The sequence below is a fragment of the Topomyia yanbarensis genome, unplaced genomic scaffold (assembly GCF_030247195.1).
Source record: "Topomyia yanbarensis strain Yona2022 unplaced genomic scaffold, ASM3024719v1 HiC_scaffold_29, whole genome shotgun sequence".
Classification (NCBI taxonomy): Eukaryota; Metazoa; Arthropoda; class Insecta; order Diptera; family Culicidae; genus Topomyia; species Topomyia yanbarensis.
The window spans coordinates 24079-42521 of NW_026683481.1; the positions used below are offsets into that span (position 1 = coordinate 24079).

The following is an 18443-nucleotide window of genomic DNA, read 5'->3' on the forward strand; positions in this document are numbered from 1 at the left end:
GGAGCCTGACCGCGCATCTTCGGTGTGATGTGATACTTGCCACCGATTAGTTTTTATAACATTTATCGAGAAGATAATCCAATGGGAAGGTGGGCTGGCAGGAGGTATGTGGTGTCGCCTTACATTCATATTTATGTATTCTGAGTATAACTTTACGTTTACTTTACTTGATGTGATGGCCTGCCCCTCCTGTTCACGATTAACCTTTTGTATACTAAAATACACCGTTATTCCTCTATAGGTCTGTTCCGCATTAGACACCAATCTATTGAGGAATCGTTAATAACAGTTCATTATGAGGTATGACTCACAATGATCGTTTTTAATAGTTATGGAGGTGTGAATGAGAGATATTAAATTTGGTTGATTTACCAATATATTAGCAATGCCGCTTCCGCCTTTAGACGCTGAGCCAGGCTCTGATAAGCGGCCGCCGTCAGATCTTACTTTGGCGGCAGCCTGGACAGAACTCGGCTCAGCATAGCATCAGGGCCAAAAACCCCACAAGTATCAACAGCCGGATAATGATCTCTCCTTCCAGACCCCGAACATAACCCTTGCTTTCCCTTTGCTCATCATTTTGGTACCACCCAGGAAGCACTTGGCCTTGTACCCACTGCTCTTTCACCATCCTCGTGATTTTCTCCATTTATCACTAGCATCTCATGTGATATTTGACCACGAAATATGATTTCCTGAGCAGACAATCAAATGAAAGAAGATTGCCAGGTAATTAGTGCACTTTCTGCATCAGGTATCATATCGCATTTGTAGATATTAAGAGTATCTACTATACGATATGATGGCCGGAAGGATAGATAAGCAACCCAAGCTCCCCAACTAGGAACGTTAAAATATTATTGACATATTCCTGATCACGCGAAACTAAGGCGAAGTACCGGGTGACTTCCAACTAGCCTAATTTTAATGTAAATACCTTCACCCATAGGATACTGCATCATTCTGGCACTATTTGAATATGTAAATAAGAATTCAGGCCAGACGTCAGGGTATCCCTTAGCATCAATCTGCTACCAGATGCACGCGCCGTTGGTCTACCAGAAAGCGGAGTCTACCGCAATCCTAGATCCTTAATCTACCAATTCCTAAGCATAAAAATTTGTAGATTAAGCTCACCGACAATTTGACTTTAAATACGAAAGACTTTCGTACGAATCTTGCATTTCTCGTAAACAAGAATAACAGTGAAGGCAACGGGTCATAGCATATAAATCGACTGGCTGAAAAAAGGGAAGAGTCATTCGCAAGAGAAAAAAAAACAATATTTTCCCATTTAGTGATGAAAATTCTTTTATTTGACCTTCCAAATTGGGGACATTACTCAGTTTGCACATTACAGCCTGCAAATATAAATGATCATCTCATGCACAAGAGGAAACTAAAGAAACGGAACTATTATGCAAATCAATGGTCTTAAAGGGCATTATGTTTCACCGTAGACTTAATAAAGGGTTTTGAAATAACAGGAGATAAATAGAAATTGAATTCGCATTGCATCTAGATGCGAAAGGTACGGCATTTTGTGATGACTTTGGTGATCTTTAGCACGAAACAATTTAAATGCTCCATTGTTCTATTCTTATGACTCTCAGCGTGTTTTCTACTACTTTTATTTCCCGACAAGGAATGTTTTTTTTTGTTTTATATAGTCTTTGTCTGGCATGTAAGCTTTTACCTAACCAGCAGAGACCCTGTCAAATCGTATGTTGTCTAAGGTTATTCTTTCGCGTTCTTCGCAATATGTTTTTGTTCTATATCATTGTTACTAAACAATCAGTTTTATTTGATGATTTGCGCAAACATACAATAATTGTCGATAATATAATCAAGCAGTTGAAACAAAAGCCAAAAACAAGTTAATTCATAAAAAAGCCAATAAACATTGCCAGATATATTTTCCATTTTTCACCATGCGTTTCATTTTTTTCTTCTTAACAATAAAGTCTTACTAATATGTTTTATCATTTTTCAGTGAACATGCGCGGATAAATTTGATTATTCTATTTTCTCTGCACAGTATAATCGAGCCTTTTACCGATTCTCTTGCAGCTTTTTTTTGTCAAGCAAAACTGTTTCCTATCGAAATTCTACTGACAGCGTGTTAAGTGTGAATGTTTCGCGAAAAACATGAACCTGACAGAAACAATTTTCATGCAATAGCAAATCAAACAGAACAAAATAAAACAGCAAATCCCGTGCCCGCAGACCATTGGCGTTAATATGTGAATGATAGTGAACAATTGTACCCATCTCTGATAATAATTGTAATTAGTTTAGTTTAGCTTGGTTTCCCTCCGCTGTTTCCCAGGAGATGCTTCGATGTTCGTTTGTTTGCTTAGTTCTGCCCTTTCAAAAACTCACAAGTTCCAGTGGTGGTATTTTTGTTCTTTTACAGTCTCACCAGGAAGTACGTTACTATAGCTGGGTTTTGTCTGTTATACATGTACATGTTCGAAGTAATATTCTTGATACTCATACTAAAAATAGCAGTAAATATTAATAATGTATCAGATGCAGATATTTCCATATATTAATCGTAATTAATAATCTTTTATTCGGAGAAGTTGTTTTCTCCCTTTAATTGTGTTTCTCGTTCAAGGAAGAGGGGTACATGTTTTTTTTCTTTCTTCATTGTACCTTTTGGTTTTACTGTTCCTCTTCACCTAGCTCCTGTTTGATCTTGGAAAAATCAAAGTCCTCTCCGGTGCCACGCTTGAATATATCCAACACATCCAGACAGGTTGTCTCGAAGTGCGTAGTGGCGTCATAAGATTCCGAAATGAATACCTGGGACTGCAGTCCGTTGTCCGTTGGTTCATAGTAATCGGAAACAGACACGAACTTTTGTGCAATCGGAGCGAGCAGTTCCAGACCCGGTCGAATCTCAGCCTCTGGATTGTCAGATTCCACCGTGGTTGAAACCATTCCGATGAACCAGCCCTTGGCTGAAACCTGATGCGTAGAGCTAATCAGCGACACGTAAATGTCCGATCGACGACCAACCTGCTTCTGCGGAATGATAATTTGCGTAGAAAGGGCATCCTTCGTGTTATTGATTGGATGATCCAGTAGACAGATGCATCGGACCACCTTTCCCTTGATGCGTACCTAGAGCAGAAACATCAGCTTTAACGTAAGACCAACATCTTAATTCACGATCAATTACCTTATCCGGTACGTATGTAGGATCACAATAAACCTGTTTACATTTGGCCACTTCTGTGCCAGAACGCACTCCGACCGCCTTTCCGCTACCATCGTATACAATTTCATCAATCGGCTTGTCCAACATGTACGTGCCACCATAGATGGCAGACAAACGGGCAAAACCCTGCGGCAGCTCACCCAATCCATACATAGGGTACAGATACGGCGATTTGCCGTAACGGGCCAGCGAATCCGAGTACAGTTTGATGCGGTTGATCGTCTTAACAGCCGGTTCGGCGAGGTAATCGTCGTCGCGATACAAGGCCAACGCGTGGCCAGTGAAATCTTGAGTATTTTTGTCTAGTCCAAACTTGTCGTACAGCTCCTGCATGCTTTTGTTCGTTGGGTCGAAATCCTTCCACGTCTTCGGGTCCGCCTGAATGAAGTCTTGTACGTAAATGAGGAAGTTGCGGAAGCGACGCTTTTCGAACATGCCTGCAAAAGCCGAAAAATTAGCTTTGAGCTCATTTTCATTATTGTAAAGCATGTTGTGTTGGAACCAATCATAAACTACATAATGCCACAATTGACTTCTCCATCCTCCAATGCCACGTTTGTTTTCCACTGTCATATTATCCCGTATTCTTACTTGGCTTGGATCACTGTTAATATAACAGGTTACCGTACAATAGTTGAAAATGAATTACAATAACGAATATTTTTATCCAGCTTCCCCTGTATGTAACAATTTCATTTAAAGCATAGAATAAAACAAATTCTATTTAATTTGCTACATTTAATAGAAACCATTACAAAATACGTATCCATACAAGATGTCATATTCCCTCTTGTTATTCAAAAAAAAAATCTATTAGTCATCAACATGAACATTTAACTGTATTCCTATTTTTAACCCATGCTTTTGCAACATACCGACTTTTGTGATATAAAATCCAAACACTAGGTAAATATCGTATCCATCGCGAAAAATGGGTACGATAGAAAATTGAAAACTATGTATTTAAGAGTTGATGCATTTAAAGGTCTAAATTTCGTTCCTTAGTACATAAATGTAGTTTTTGGATGTAAAATTGCAATCTTCCAAAACGTAAGACGCCAAAATTGGCACCGAAAAGTGTTATGTCAAATAAACAGACTGAGTAGAAAACAGATTTGAAGTTGAAAACAAATTGAATAATAAATCAGAATAAATGAAGATAATTAAAATAATCGACATTTTGTTAACAGATGACACACCAACTTATTGATTGCGTGTCAAGTCTGATTCTATGGTGTTATTACGATCCGAAACTATCCATTGGCGAACCCCCAGACGTTTTTATCTCTCCTCTTTAATATACTTCAAACCTTTTCCTTCACTCATCGGACGGGAGACGATTACAAAGGAGAAAACGTACATTTTTTTTCTCGCCAGTTTGCGAATTTTCCAGAGGCAGCAAAATGGAAATGGCAGAGCATTATACGGTTTCACGTCACTCACTTACCCATCAAATCCGATGCGAGGGCCTCCTTCTGGTCGACGGGAACTTTGGAAATCTTGCCACCCTTGTAAACGTAGCTGCCCTCCACCGACTTGAACTCCAGATAACGGGTCACGCCCGTGTGGATGAGCAGTTTTACGAGCAACCCGTGGGCCATCAAGAACTTCGGGATGAGATCGACGTTCCAATCGCGGCCGCGTCCATACTTTCCCTCGGGCAGCTCCACACCGAACCGGGAAAACAAATCCTCTAGGGGCGTAATCGAGGCAGACTCGCCCCCGTAGTACTTATTGCGGTCGATATGCAGCACTTTTTTGCCCGACACCGACAACATTCCGCTGAGAATGCACTCCTTCAGCCCCGTACCTAGCACAATGGCGTCATATTCCTCATCCATGACTGGACTTTCTTGCACAATTCACCGACACGGAAGTAAACTATCGGGATAGGTTCTACTGGACCAAAGGCGGACTCAAAAGCCACGTACTTTTCCTGCGTTTTACACTTCCGTTCCGGAAAGCCAGAAACGGTATTCGATTTTTTCACTTCGGTTCTTTTCTCACCACGAATACAGCACTTTGATCCGCAGCAGCAACTTCCTACCTCCTGGGTGACGAGAAAATTTTTGACACAGCAGCAGAAGCAGGAGAGAGAAAACTATCTGGCCTGCGGCAGATCGATGGCTGGAGAAAAAAGATAGATGACAGGAAAACTTCAATGAGAAAGGAGTGATGTATGCATTTTCGAGCATTTTCTTTTAAGCGTTTGTTCGCATCATGACAGATCTGTCATTTCAGAACGAGGGACACGTGGAATGTAAACCTTTTGTACAGGAAATATTTCATCGCAAACGCGAACATATATGTACACACTCAACAAAACCGTAGTGTGCGAAAAATAACTAACAGCTTTTTCGTTTTATTTGTATTTATCCAAAAAACAGTAATACAACAATAGATAATTTGGTTATAGCAGTTACCACATTGTTCGATCTAGTCATCCCAATAGATTGTAATTTGTATTTTGTTTATTATGGGTTTCAACCTGCATGATGGTCATTCACCTGGCAATAGATTTACAATATACACAACTTGATATAAATAGGTGTGGCAGATCACACGGCTTGCTAACGTTGGAAACCAAAAATATGTAAACAATCAAGAAGCACAACGGGTCGACGTCATAGCGCTCACACGATTAAATGGGAGCGAAACGAACGGTATGACGAAAGAAAGTTGATTTTTTCTGATATCACTAACACCACTCATGTAAGATTCATCTCACGAATATCAAAATGCCATCTTAGGCACACCTGCATATACGACATTGATTGATACATGGGGCACCTCCAGCAGTCCAATTGTTGGCTTTCATTTTTTTTTTAATTTGACCCAGTTTTATCCAGTTTTTTTTTTCATTTTCATTCATTTGATATTGTCTTGAGATAAACTAGCGTTTCGTCGATTTGTTACTATATGTGACACACATGAGTGCGAACGAAACAAAAATTAACGTCAAACCGTTTTTTCGCTTGCACTAATACAAAGTGAACCTGTGCGTAATTCGGCGCACGGCTTGGTGGCGCATGGCTGAAATGTCACTATGTGGATTTTAGAAAAGATTCGCAATGCTTCCTCATATTGTATGTAATTGCAATTACATATCAACGCTTTTTGTGAAAAGGGCGATACTTACAAATGTAAACATAATGTTTTTTTCATACATGCGAATGAGGGCTTTGAAACGCAGCAAATTAACCTAAAAATTTGGATTCTACGATATTGCTTTCTTAAACTACAGCAAAAAATACAACAGTCGAAACTATATTTTTGTTTGTTTATTTAAAGTTACGCCCTCTACGCTCCATGCAAACAAACAGGGCGATACTTTTTTGCTAGCAGTTTAGAGGCGAAACTGTTATTTTCGTATTTTTTAGGATTATCAAGCAGATACTAGCTGTAAATAGTAACAATGATCGCTATTGAAAAAACACGGACGAAATCGGTGGTGTAGAACGGTAGTTATTGTAAAAAAACGTAAGAGCGTAACTTCAATGCTGATAGGTGGGACCGAAAAAGTAAACAATCGCCAAAGGGGCGATACTATACTACTATACTTTATGAAGTTTTGGGCTTCGATCACTGAATCATGCAATCTAGGATGTAAAAAACACAATAGTTCTTAACCCTCTAGTTCCCAACACCGCCTCTAGGCGGTCTCTTTAAAATTCAAATAAAACTACTGAAACATGATTGTATGTTGTCATCCGCATTAGTATTTCTTCCCAACGCTCACACCTTTCATACACACACATTGTTTGAATAATCGTAGCTTTCTGTTAAAGGCAATTGAAGCTCAAAGTTGAAAATTCGATGAAAATGTGGAAAAAAAACTATTTTGTGTTTAGTGGTAATCTTCCTTAAACAAATTTTAACTATTTTTGGAAATTTTAGCAACTAAAAAAATATTTTTGAGTAGCATGTTAGTAGCATTTTACTGTAGATGTGAATTGGTTTAGTGGAATAATTCGGAAGTTTAGCTTTTTTGGTAAAACACTTTGCACGCCTAAAGGCGGTGTTGGGCACCTGGGTGAAAAAAAATCAGTCTTTTGTGATTACTTATCGTATCAAAACTAGCTTTATGTGCATTTTTTTAGCTGAGAAGAAGCATGTTTTAAAATCTTTGGGTGAATGCTGCTGTTAGAATATGGATGTCCTTATCATTTAATTATATTTAGGGGAGTCTGGGGTAAGTTGGCGAAATCTTTTTTTCTCCTTTTGTATTAGACATAGGGCGCTGTTTATAGTCCTGCACTTCAAGTACTGTGTAATACATTCTCCCAGGTACTTATGTTGCATTACATTCTGTTTCGTTCACGTTAAGCGTTAAGTTTTTGAGCATATTAGCGTGAAGAGCCCATTTTAGTCGTATTAGGGAGGGTGCCTCACCATTTCATTAATTACTCGGAATATAATTGATGCAATGCGTATGCATTGGCACCAGTATCTTTGCTTTCTAATGCGTTGAAGAAAGATGGCTAACGCTGCTCTAACCACCGGCTTCACGTGGTTAGGACGAAAATAGGCTCATTACCCTAGATGAAGTCTTTAAATTTCAGCATTTTTGTTATTTAGAGCTAGTTCAAAGCTATTCCACGAATGACTAGATTTTTCGATAGCGCGCGAAAAGAACTTTCAGAGGCCGTATATACAATGTACGTAACCACAAACAAAATTTGTTCTTTTTTGTTTGTTTACTTCGGAATTTCACCTGAAGAATCTCGAAAATTTTCTTTTACACGATCTTCTTAAATTAAAAAATAAAACATGATAAGTCAAACCATCGCCAGCAGACACTGATCTCCCCTACTGTAAATTAGAAGTCAATAATTAAACAACCAAAGCACTAGAGAAATACTCCTTAGCTTGGGTAATTTGCGTTCTGATGGAGTCCAAAATATAAACCATCTGAATTCGCTTGTTGAAGAAACTAGAAGAAAAAAGTTTTTGTTTTTTATTCGCCCAGGTGCCCAACACCGCCTCTGGCGGCCTACTTATTTTAAGCCTTTAATGAAAAATCTATTTCTTACATGAATTATCAACATTATTTTCGTTTTTCTCATCACGAAACCCACATACAAAAGTTTTTTCAAGCCAAACAAAAATTTGGGCACTAGAGGGTTAAATAGGAAATAAAACCAAGTCTGGAAATATTCACTGTTGATTTTCTTTGAATGGTATCACTGCTAGTATCGCCATTTTCAAGAAAAATCATTGATATGGATTCACGCAATTTTCAGGCGAACGGTGGGCTGATACACTGAAAATAATCGACACGATAAAACCATATGCAATTAAACATCACTTTCATGTGCGTTCTCATGTTAAAAAGAAAAAGAAATGATTTCCCTTTGAATTTCACATGAAAATCCATTAAAAAGCTTTTCATATGGTGTTTCAAATTAAATTCAAACAAATTCCACGTGAATACAACATATATATCCATTGAATGTTCATTGCGATGCTATTCAGTCGTAAAGTATGAACTTTCCACATGACTTTCGCATAAAAAACATGCAGTGCATTTATACATGTCAAACAATTGATTCCACCAATTCTTCTGCCAATGAAATCTATACGCAAAACAAAGTGATATTCACGTGTAATTCATTTGGAAAATTTAGTCAATGGTATTTCTTATGATTTTTATGTGCTTTTCACTTCATGTTCGCATGAATTTCATTTGATAATCATATTTCCCACACTCGAATGGATAATTCTATTTCCTTTAAACCACTTGAAATCCATATGAAGAAGAAATGCTAATGTTATCACGCGCACACATACCTTATATGTGTCAACTGTATAAACTATGTATGCGCACACATAAGTTATAGGTACGTATTGTTATAGAATCGGGTTTTATCTGCCTTATAGTGAATGTGAATGTGAGATTAATATGTCTTGTAAATACGCACATTAGTTTTATGTACCAGCAAATAGTGTCTACACACAGAAAAAAAATATTCATAAAAGTAAGAGTGTTCCGCTCTTAGCAAAAAACAACCAACGCCTACTATCAGGTTGAAAGTAAAACTTTTAAATTAATCAAGAATAATGATTAAAATAAAAGTTTCCCGTTTAAGCTAATGAAGAATAGTATTTAAAATTTAAGTTTTATTTTCAAACTAAGAGTTTGCGTTGGTTCTTTTGTGTATCTGCCTCCGCTAATTGCAAAAATCTATGTGTAAAATCAATAGGCATAACGTTTATTTATTTTTTTTAGCGTAGAATAAATTTTTAACCTATACCGTTGCACCCATCTGAACTTTTCTTTTATCTACTTGTGAGTAAGACGGTTCAGGCATGAACATTTTGATTTCAAATCAATTTTACCGAAACATAAAGATGGCAGAACATTGTGTCAAACATTTATGAACATTTCTAAATACTTAGCAAGTTTCTCTAGAGGTAGGACGATGTTTGAGGATATGATATCTGATTTCTCTTGCTGTCCATATATAGCAGTACAAATCGAATAGTTTAATTTTTTAAAACTTCGACAGCAACATCAAACAACCGCTTAAAATTATTAGTGACATATGATGTTTGACAAATTTCTTTCATAGAATTGTTGACTTAAACGTTGCAAGGATGATTTTTTTCAAACATCCAGTTTTTTTTATTTAATTTTTTTAAGGCATTGTTAGGAAAACTGGATCAACCGACGGTCCACGCCAATCAATATTAAAATAGGTGCGCGAAAACCTCCCAAAATGTATACGTATACGTCATTTTATTCGCTAATTTCTTTTGCGTAGACAACTCGTACGGTTTTCATCCCAAAAATAACTATCTATTTTCTGAGTAAAGAAAAACAGTTATTTTTGCTATACATTCGGGCTCAGACCTACCAGACATGACACTCGAGATCACGAAAGTGTTGCAAAAATTTAACGGCCTTTCAAATGTTAGATTACCATTCCCATAGCTTTCCGTGCTCACCGCAAGAGGTGCGCGACCGTGTGACATGATTGACAAAAATACCCAAGCACATACCATTAAGTAGGAAGCCAATAAATGCCACGCGGCCTCTGGGCAGGTTCGTACACGGAAACGAAAAACTACCTAAAATTGAGTTCCTTTGACTCAATCTCGTGGTATCGTGGGGGAACTTAAAATTAGGTAAACCGTGTTGAAGGTAGTTTCCATTTAACCACGGCAAAAATTATAACTCATTGATAGGTTTTTTATACTCAAATTTAAGTTGAATTTACCTAATTTTGAGTTCACCCTTGGCTATACATAGAAAGTAGCCCAGAAGTCTAACCTTTAAGGCGGCAGGAGGGATTTGGCCCCTCGAGTTTTTTAAAGTTGCCCAATTTATTAACTGATCTATTTCCGTCGAAGTACCCACCGCTCGATTCAAAATGGGAGTTTGTTTTTTTATTTCACCTTGGATACCGCAAGCGATGGCGAAATATGGAAACAAACTTTCGATTTGTAGGCAAATCATACAATTTTATTTAAAATGTATTCCTTTTAGGTTTGTGAATTGTTTGGAAGAATCAATACATGGATATTCGATCTGGACATACATTTGCCGGACCACCAGATAATGATTCGGAGAAAGTTCGATTTCTCAGTGGAAAACTACGGAAACTAGCCAACCAGTATGAGTCTAGACGACTACATTTTCGATTGCATCAAATTCTGTCGTGGGTGCTCTCATGATCAACCATTTCAAAAACTCGCTGAGCAGGGAAATAAGATTATCGCCAAAATGCAGTCCCATGAAAATATTTTACGTTTTATGTTGTATTTAGGCATACAGATGTGTTGAGCGTAGTGAGCCATCCTGTAGTTACATTCTTCTGTTTTACCTATCTGATCGAAAGGTCCGTACTAACGCTAAGTTTATGAATCGGGACCAGTGTTGGTTCGCTCGAAATTGTCAATTCAGTCTTACTCAGATGTAAAAACGAAATTAGCATGAGATGCTGAGATAAATAACCTGGAATATGAAGTGGCGATTGACACTGTCAGCATGTTATTCGATAGAATAACTTGTGAATTCGCTAGAGAATCAGATTTTTCAAATATACGACCAGCGGAACTTCGTCACATCGATCCGAGGCTATGTTCGCTCGGTTGGTAAAGCGAGGACTCTTAGTTTCTGCTAGCATCAATCGAGAATATTGCGTTTTCGATTTTGTAATAACAGTACAGAAACATAGCAACTAATACATTTGTTCAAACTAGATTTCGCAATATTCTGGTTGCAGTTGAAAACTGGAAAATCCATCCAGCGACAATCGGTTTTTCTCCTGTGTAGTGCTAATCCATGATGTCGGAAGTAGTGCGCTGGATTGCGCATCATTCTACGAAAACAGCGCACTACTTCCGACGTGATTCCATTGTTTAGAACCAGAGAAAATACGATTATAGCTCGTTGGATTTTCCAGTTTTCAACTGCAACCAGTATATTATCCATGGTTACATATCAAAATAATTTTGGTCAGTATATATGCTCGTTATTGTTCGGGTCTATTTCATACTAAATTTAGCAATCATCATCATGAACGGTGGTCGCGAATCAGCTCCCCAACTATTTTCAAATGAATTGTTTGAGATCATTGGTATAAGCAATTAAAAAGTCTTTAGATTATTTGAAAACACTACCGTGTCCCTTCTCCAAAGTGTTGCTTCCATCCTATTAACAAAACTACCTCGATGCCACAAAAAAAATTTCAAATAACCATCACTTTCTTACTTGGTCAATCATAATTCTGTTTATTATGATGAACCGTAAGCTATTTATCAAAACTATTTCAGTTGATCCTATAGCTCCAGTAATAATTCATGTCAGTCGAAGGCTTTCAGCGCTCTCGTACAGCTCCTGAAATTAGATGTTTGTTAGTGCTACTCATTTCAATGGTAGTAAGTTCTGATTCCCTCTTGTTAAACTCGCTTACCGCTGCTCGTCTCTTTCGGTATTTCGCCGCTGTCGGTCGACCATCTCATAGAAGAGATCTCTTTCATCGAATCCTCAATTTCAGTCGGAACTCGCAGATGAGACGCTCTAGGAGTTCTACAAGCTCGAATATCAACTATCTGAAGCGAAAAAGTCGTTAGATATAATTTTTTAAATATTACCTAATCCTATAATCAACTAAGGCATTCCGTCGATTCTAATGTAGAAATGCAAATGGTGTGACCATCAAGAATACGTCAGACAACCTTAATTGGACCCCCCCCCCCTCCCCCGTCGACACCAGTTTGACCTTACCAAGCCGTAACGCGCGTGACGGTGTTAAAACTGCCGAATAGGAGCTGAGAACAGCTTGAAGCCGACGACGTTGCTTCAAATGTGATATCCAAAACTGACTTGGATAGTTCCATCGAGCCTAGTTTGAATGCCTCACTAGACTCGCTGATCTTCATTCACCCACAACTTTCGAATTCGATATTGTTAGCATAAAATTTATAAATTGGTTACACCTTTCTGTGTACCGTGTACGTGGTTATGCTGACCTTTCCGTGTACTAATTGGAACTCAGAAGAGCATGTCATCAATTGATCACTTTCAGAAAGTTTAAATATTAAAATATAAACAAAATATGTTTGTTTATTTACACCAGGTTAGGTTCTAAAAGTTGCTGTGCAGATTCTTTGCTCACGCTCAGATTATATCAGAACCAATAGTTTATCACAAAAAAACCATTCAAGTTCGTTAAGTCATAACAAACAGTAAAATTTTCAATAACTTTTAGCATATAGGTTTGGCTATTTTTGACGGGCTCTGAGAATTACGGAATATGAGTTTTTTGAAATTCTGTAATGTGGCACATCAAACAATATCAACTGTAGTACAATTTCAAAAACTGTAACGCAATTAGTTTGCTAAACTCGGTATGATTTTTATTAAATTGCTGGAAAAAAAGTTTATTTTCTTTTAGTTTTTAAGGTACTTTTCCATTACCGTAAAACTTCGATTAAAACAGACTGGTATTACTAATTGTAACTCTAATTTTATATTATTAACTGTGCTTACACAAATGATGATGGGAGCTAGAGAATTGAATATGAAAATACTATTGTATCTATAAATCCAACTCTGGATGTTCTATCATACTTGACCTTTCTTGCAGTTTTGTATCAACAGCAGAAGACAACATCGTATCGTGCTTTGCTAATTGGCTGCTCAATTGTGACTTGATTTTTCGCACACATCTCATTTCCGTGTGATTTAGCTGTCGCCGTCAATGTTCATTATTTACGTGTAACGCAGTGAGATTGCTTCATGCTATAATTATATTCAATATAACGAAGATTTTGAAGGATATTCCATTTTCATTTTCCTATACAGCCTATGATCGCATGTCAGTCCCATAAAGATAGGAAATCCCATAGAAAACGGGACAAATTTGCGATCATGGGTAGTATAATAAATGTGTTTGTCCAGTACATAGTTGATTCCGTTGCATAATTTGCACACATACATGCATTGTAGTAATTAGCAAAAGCGTCTACCAATTATTATTTATCGGGGTAATATAGCTGTAACATAAATCCGGATAAATGCAAATCACATTGTTTTATGAATTTACTAAAACTTCCTTTCTATTTTTCACTGCAGTTTTCACTAATTGATTGAATTGATTAGTTTTAGAACTTTCGACTATCACTGCGTGTCCAAAACTAAATCCATTAGTCAGGCAGTTGGCAGTGGACTGCGTCAAGTTTTGTCCAGAACATAATTCCCACGGGTTTCCGCAAATAGAAACAGCAAGCTCCAGTGATTGTAATTCGAATTTTTCTTGATAAATTTTATTTTTCTTCATTTTTTGAAATTTTAAAAAGTCGAATGTAAACAAACTATATTTTTCAACTACGTTTGCTCTGATCGATCTCAGTTGCTCAATACTTCATTGTCAGATTATTGAGCAAAACGATCAATTACATATAGAAATGAGCAATAAAGTTTGAAAATTGAAAAAACATGAACGATTTTATAAAAAATGCTACCTTGCAGAAGTGACTGAACTTTGGCATGAAAAAAAATGTGGCATTGATAGGTGAGATACTACTAAACTGAACATGCATATGTTCTACAAATTTAGTCATGATAAAAAAGTGTAGTAGCGATTTGAACTCAGCCCGGATTTTTGAGGCATTAAAACCCTACTGCTGCCTTAAGTTGGTATATAAAACGACTTGCTCCGCCGTAAAATGAGCATTTTACAGCCAAAACCATTTACTACACTGAAAAAAATCCAAACGTTAAATCTATTTTCCTCAAACCGTTTAAAATTTATATGAAGAAGGAATGCTATTGTTATCACGCGCATACATACTTTCTATGTGTCATATGTCAGTGTATAAATTATGTATGCACACACATAAGTTATATGTGCATATTGTTATAGAATGTTATGTGCCTAATAGTTAGGAAATGTGAATGTAAGATTAATATTTCTTGTAAATACACACATTAGGTTTATGTGCCAGCAAATAGTGTCTATATGCCTCCGTTGATTGCAAAAATCTATGTGTATAATCTATAGGCATAACGTTTACTTTTTTTTGAGTGTAGGTCAGATTTGCCCCACCTTACCCTATACACCAGCTTCCTTGACCCGGGTTAAGGCATATGTCGGCAGGTTATCGTAAAGTTGTTAATAAACAAATACAAATACCTAAATATACTCATACATGAAATATATTCAAAATATTTTACCAAATACATATTTGCATTTGATTTTACATTTCGTAGTGTGATTGTAGGTCAACAATTTTGATATAGTGACAAAAAAGATTTAGGTTTGATTTAATCAATACTGTTGTTGAAATTACCAACAAATTCATTTTAAAATGCAAACAGAAGTATTTGTTGAACTAAACCAAATGCGTGCTTTCGAGAAACGCCCATTTCAGTTTGAAACAGTAATTCATTAAGTTTGAAGTTCAACTAAACGTTTTGTTGTTTCAAAAAGGTCTGATTCTTCTGTGTGTAGTGGAAAATTTTATTTTTTTAAATCTTTTTGAAAAAACCTTGTGTGCGTCCTACCCACTAGGGAGATTACTTTTATGCTAAAACTTACTCTCGCGTGTATTGAAATATGCTCACCCACCTTTCCCAGTGTTCTTGTTGTGCTTATACAGCCATGCCACCTTCGCTCGCGTGTGTTGTGCATACTATATCCATCAGAGATGCCAGATTTGCAGACAAGTCTGCAAATTCGCAGACTTTTAATTTAAGCTGCAGATTTTTTCGATGACGTAGATATTTGCAGACTTTTCCGTTTGGTTGCAGATATTTGCAGATTTTTTAGTTTGGTTGCAGATATTTGCAGATTTTTGAATATAAAGGCTTTTGGTTACACTAGCTTTCCTCACATTTTTTGTTCTTCCCAGACTTTTAAAATTATTATTGCAGACATTTGAAAAAAGTACCTGGCATCTCTGATATCCATGCTACCCGCTCTTCGTTCTTCGGTTGGCCTGCGCCCAGTCAATCATTAGTCAGTTGTGTTTGTGTCGCTGTTCTGTACGGTTGAATTTTATCGTTTCGGTGCACGCTCTTCGGTTATCCAAAATCAAACTTTTCCGCGTTGTACACGCATTTCGCGCATCATCATCGATCACGGTGTAGGAATTTGGGACCCCATTTCCGTATTGTTATTGTTGGTATAGAGTTGTAGTGAAACTATCCCGCTGTCTCAATTTCGTTTCATCATCGATGGTTGATAGTAACATAAACTGTTTATGTGTAAAAAACACCTCCGCGATCTGTGCTGGAAAGAGGAAACTGGAGTAATACTTTGTTTTCCCAGTGAGTCCAGATTCACTGTGATGGTCGTGTTTTATTTCTACGGAATGAGAAAAAAAAATTTCCTTTAAAGTGCGTTGGACACTCGCCGTAGACAGCGGATTTTCGTTCATGTTTGGATGCAAAATGCAATAATTTTCTTTTCCTCCCAACATCGACCGGTTTTGCTCCAGTGGATTAAATTTTGTCTACACTCGAGACGAAATTCAGAACCATTTTAGCTTGGATAACGGTGAATTTTGCCATGTGGTAGTGTTCTATTGTTTACGTTGCTTGAAACGAATTTTTGAGTTGGTGGAAAAGTGTGTAGCGGCGCAGTGGTGAAGATTGTGATTGAATATTACTGAAACCATGATTCAATATGAAATTTATAACTAAAAGCCACCATTTTTTTAATTTTCAAGTGGAAATATTATTACAATTCAAGGTGAAAAAATCATCTGAGCACGGGTGCAGTTAGTTTTTTTTTATATTCCCGAATGTTTCGCAAATGTCATGTGGCAGCGGCGGATGTGTGAGTGAAGGTTTATTTTTACGGCTATAGAGAAGACGAAGGTACCGGGAGGAAGTGCATACATTCTCGTTCATCTGGCGGAAAGTCTCTGGTTGCTGATGGTGGCAAAAACCGTTTTGCTGGGGACGGTGTTTGCATCGTTGGATGATTCTTCACAAATTGTTAGTAGAGGTTAGTTGCGCAAACTATTCTATTTATTTAAAAAAGACTGGTGTGGTTATATTCTTGAATGCACATTTATTCGTAAACTTTTCCAATACTAGAGCCTTCTTGTTTTTTTTTTATTTTTTGCGTTCATTCGAGATTATATTTTTTGCATTTTCGTTTTTACCTGTTGCCACACCTGTGTAGTGTAAAAATCTCGCGTACTTTTTGAAATGGACCTATGTGCAAAAGAGAGCCTCTCTTTGTTTGCTTTCTCTTTCGATTATCACGACTTAATTATTAATTTTTCCAATAATGTTCCAGTACATATTGGTAGAGTATGATTTCGACTAGCATATTATGCAAAGAGTTAAGCAGCAAACGCAAATGCGACCGTGTTATTAGCGGAAGAGAAAGTAAACAAAGAGAAGCTCTCATTTGCACATAGGACCTTTTCAATAAGTTTGCTTGAAATAGAGAAAGACTGCTTACACCTTAGTTTGAATTAATTATTATTTGTTATTAGGGGGATCTATTGTTTGAATGAGTGTAGCAACTACTACATCGGTGTAGTACACTGTCAAAAACGAAAATGCCATCAGAACAGCTATAGCATTTCGGAAGACATTCTAGTTCCATACTTCCAAAGTCAAAGGTTGTTTTCTTCACGCAGCGCGTTGGACTCTAAGAATAAAAATAAAAAAGAGGTTTCCATGCAAATTTCAAAGGCAATGCGGATCGTCCTGTCATAAAAAATAGTCCCTAAATTAAGCACAGTTGTTTGGTACTTCGAATGGAACTTTTGTTCTGTAAAAAATGTCAAGTTTTTCTACCCTACTATGTACTGACATTTTTACACAAGGTATGACCTGCTGATTTTCGATTCTCAAGTTTTGATTACTTTATGACATTTCTTTGAAAGCTTATCTTAACTATATGGCAGTGGCAAAATTAGATAGCATGCTATCAATCTATGCCTATCTTCTTTCTTAACAAAACCAGAGGGAATTGAACTAACACGATTTTTTGCAAAAGATTCTCAATATTTTTTGAAGCTGAAAAGAGTGGCCGAGTTTGATTACATTTTAATAAATCTACGAGTTTCAAACATTGGAGACAGACTGAAGCGAGTTTCAAGCATTGAAGACATGAATGTGCTCGTGATTTTTACAGCTCTTTTTTGTTGGCTTTTAACGATATTTTTTGTGGCTTGGTAAAATTTCAAGAATGAATAACTTTGTTCGATTTCATTCGTCGTTTTTCAGTTTTTTTAACCTAAACAAAACTTCAAAATTCTTGAAATATGCTCTCGTAGATCGATCACGAGGAAATTCCAGTTATAGTGACCCTAAAATATAAAGAATAGATCATCTCCGATTCATGTTTCTTTTGCCTGTGAGATTATGGTCGTTTTTATTTGGAATCCCAGGTTCGATAGTGGTTTAAATGTCTTCAAATAAACATTGTTGATAAAATTGAGATTTGCTTTCAAGTTTTGGACCCACCTCGATTATCAGTTCAATAACAAAAAACCTACGGTGTCGCACAAATCAATAAGTTCTTATAAAAATGCCGAATTCATCATTTTGGTTTTCTTCTTGTGAGTAGTTTTTTTGCCAACCAATTAATTTTTCTTAATTTTCATGAATAACAGGAAACCAGAACATATTCATTGACGAGAAAATTCATGACAGAAGCCGAATGCTTGTGGCGTCTACACGTCAGAATAGGGAACTTATGGTGAGATGATGGCAGCCAAGAGAAAATTTCATCGGCATATAAAA

At 36.9% G+C, this 18443-nt stretch overlaps 2 protein-coding genes across 3 annotated transcripts in view; one reads left to right on the forward strand and one right to left on the reverse strand.

The window, feature by feature from the left end:
* Positions 1–1285: 1285 nt before the first annotated feature.
* LOC131695114 (rab GDP dissociation inhibitor alpha-like) lies at positions 1286–5356 on the reverse strand. Its single transcript, XM_058983632.1, has 3 exons — positions 4674–5356; positions 3188–3663; positions 1286–3129 (listed from the first exon to the last, which is right to left on the reverse strand). The coding sequence occupies exons 1-3, from the start codon at positions 5065–5067 to the stop codon at positions 2668–2670; spliced, it is 1332 nt and encodes a 443-aa protein (XP_058839615.1). The 5' UTR covers positions 5068–5356; the 3' UTR covers positions 1286–2667.
* A 10349-nt stretch (positions 5357–15705) lies between these two features.
* Positions 15706–18443, forward strand: part of LOC131695115 (phospholipid-transporting ATPase VB-like) — a 216576-nt gene continuing 213838 nt past the window's right edge. Inside the window, exons 1-2 of one of the 2 annotated variants that reach the window (XM_058983634.1) lie at positions 15706–15820; positions 16175–16686. The gene's annotated coding sequence lies outside the window, so the exon portion shown is untranslated. Of the gene's footprint in view, positions 16687–18443 lie in introns of both variants that reach the window. The other variant, XM_058983633.1, reaches the window with a different exon arrangement.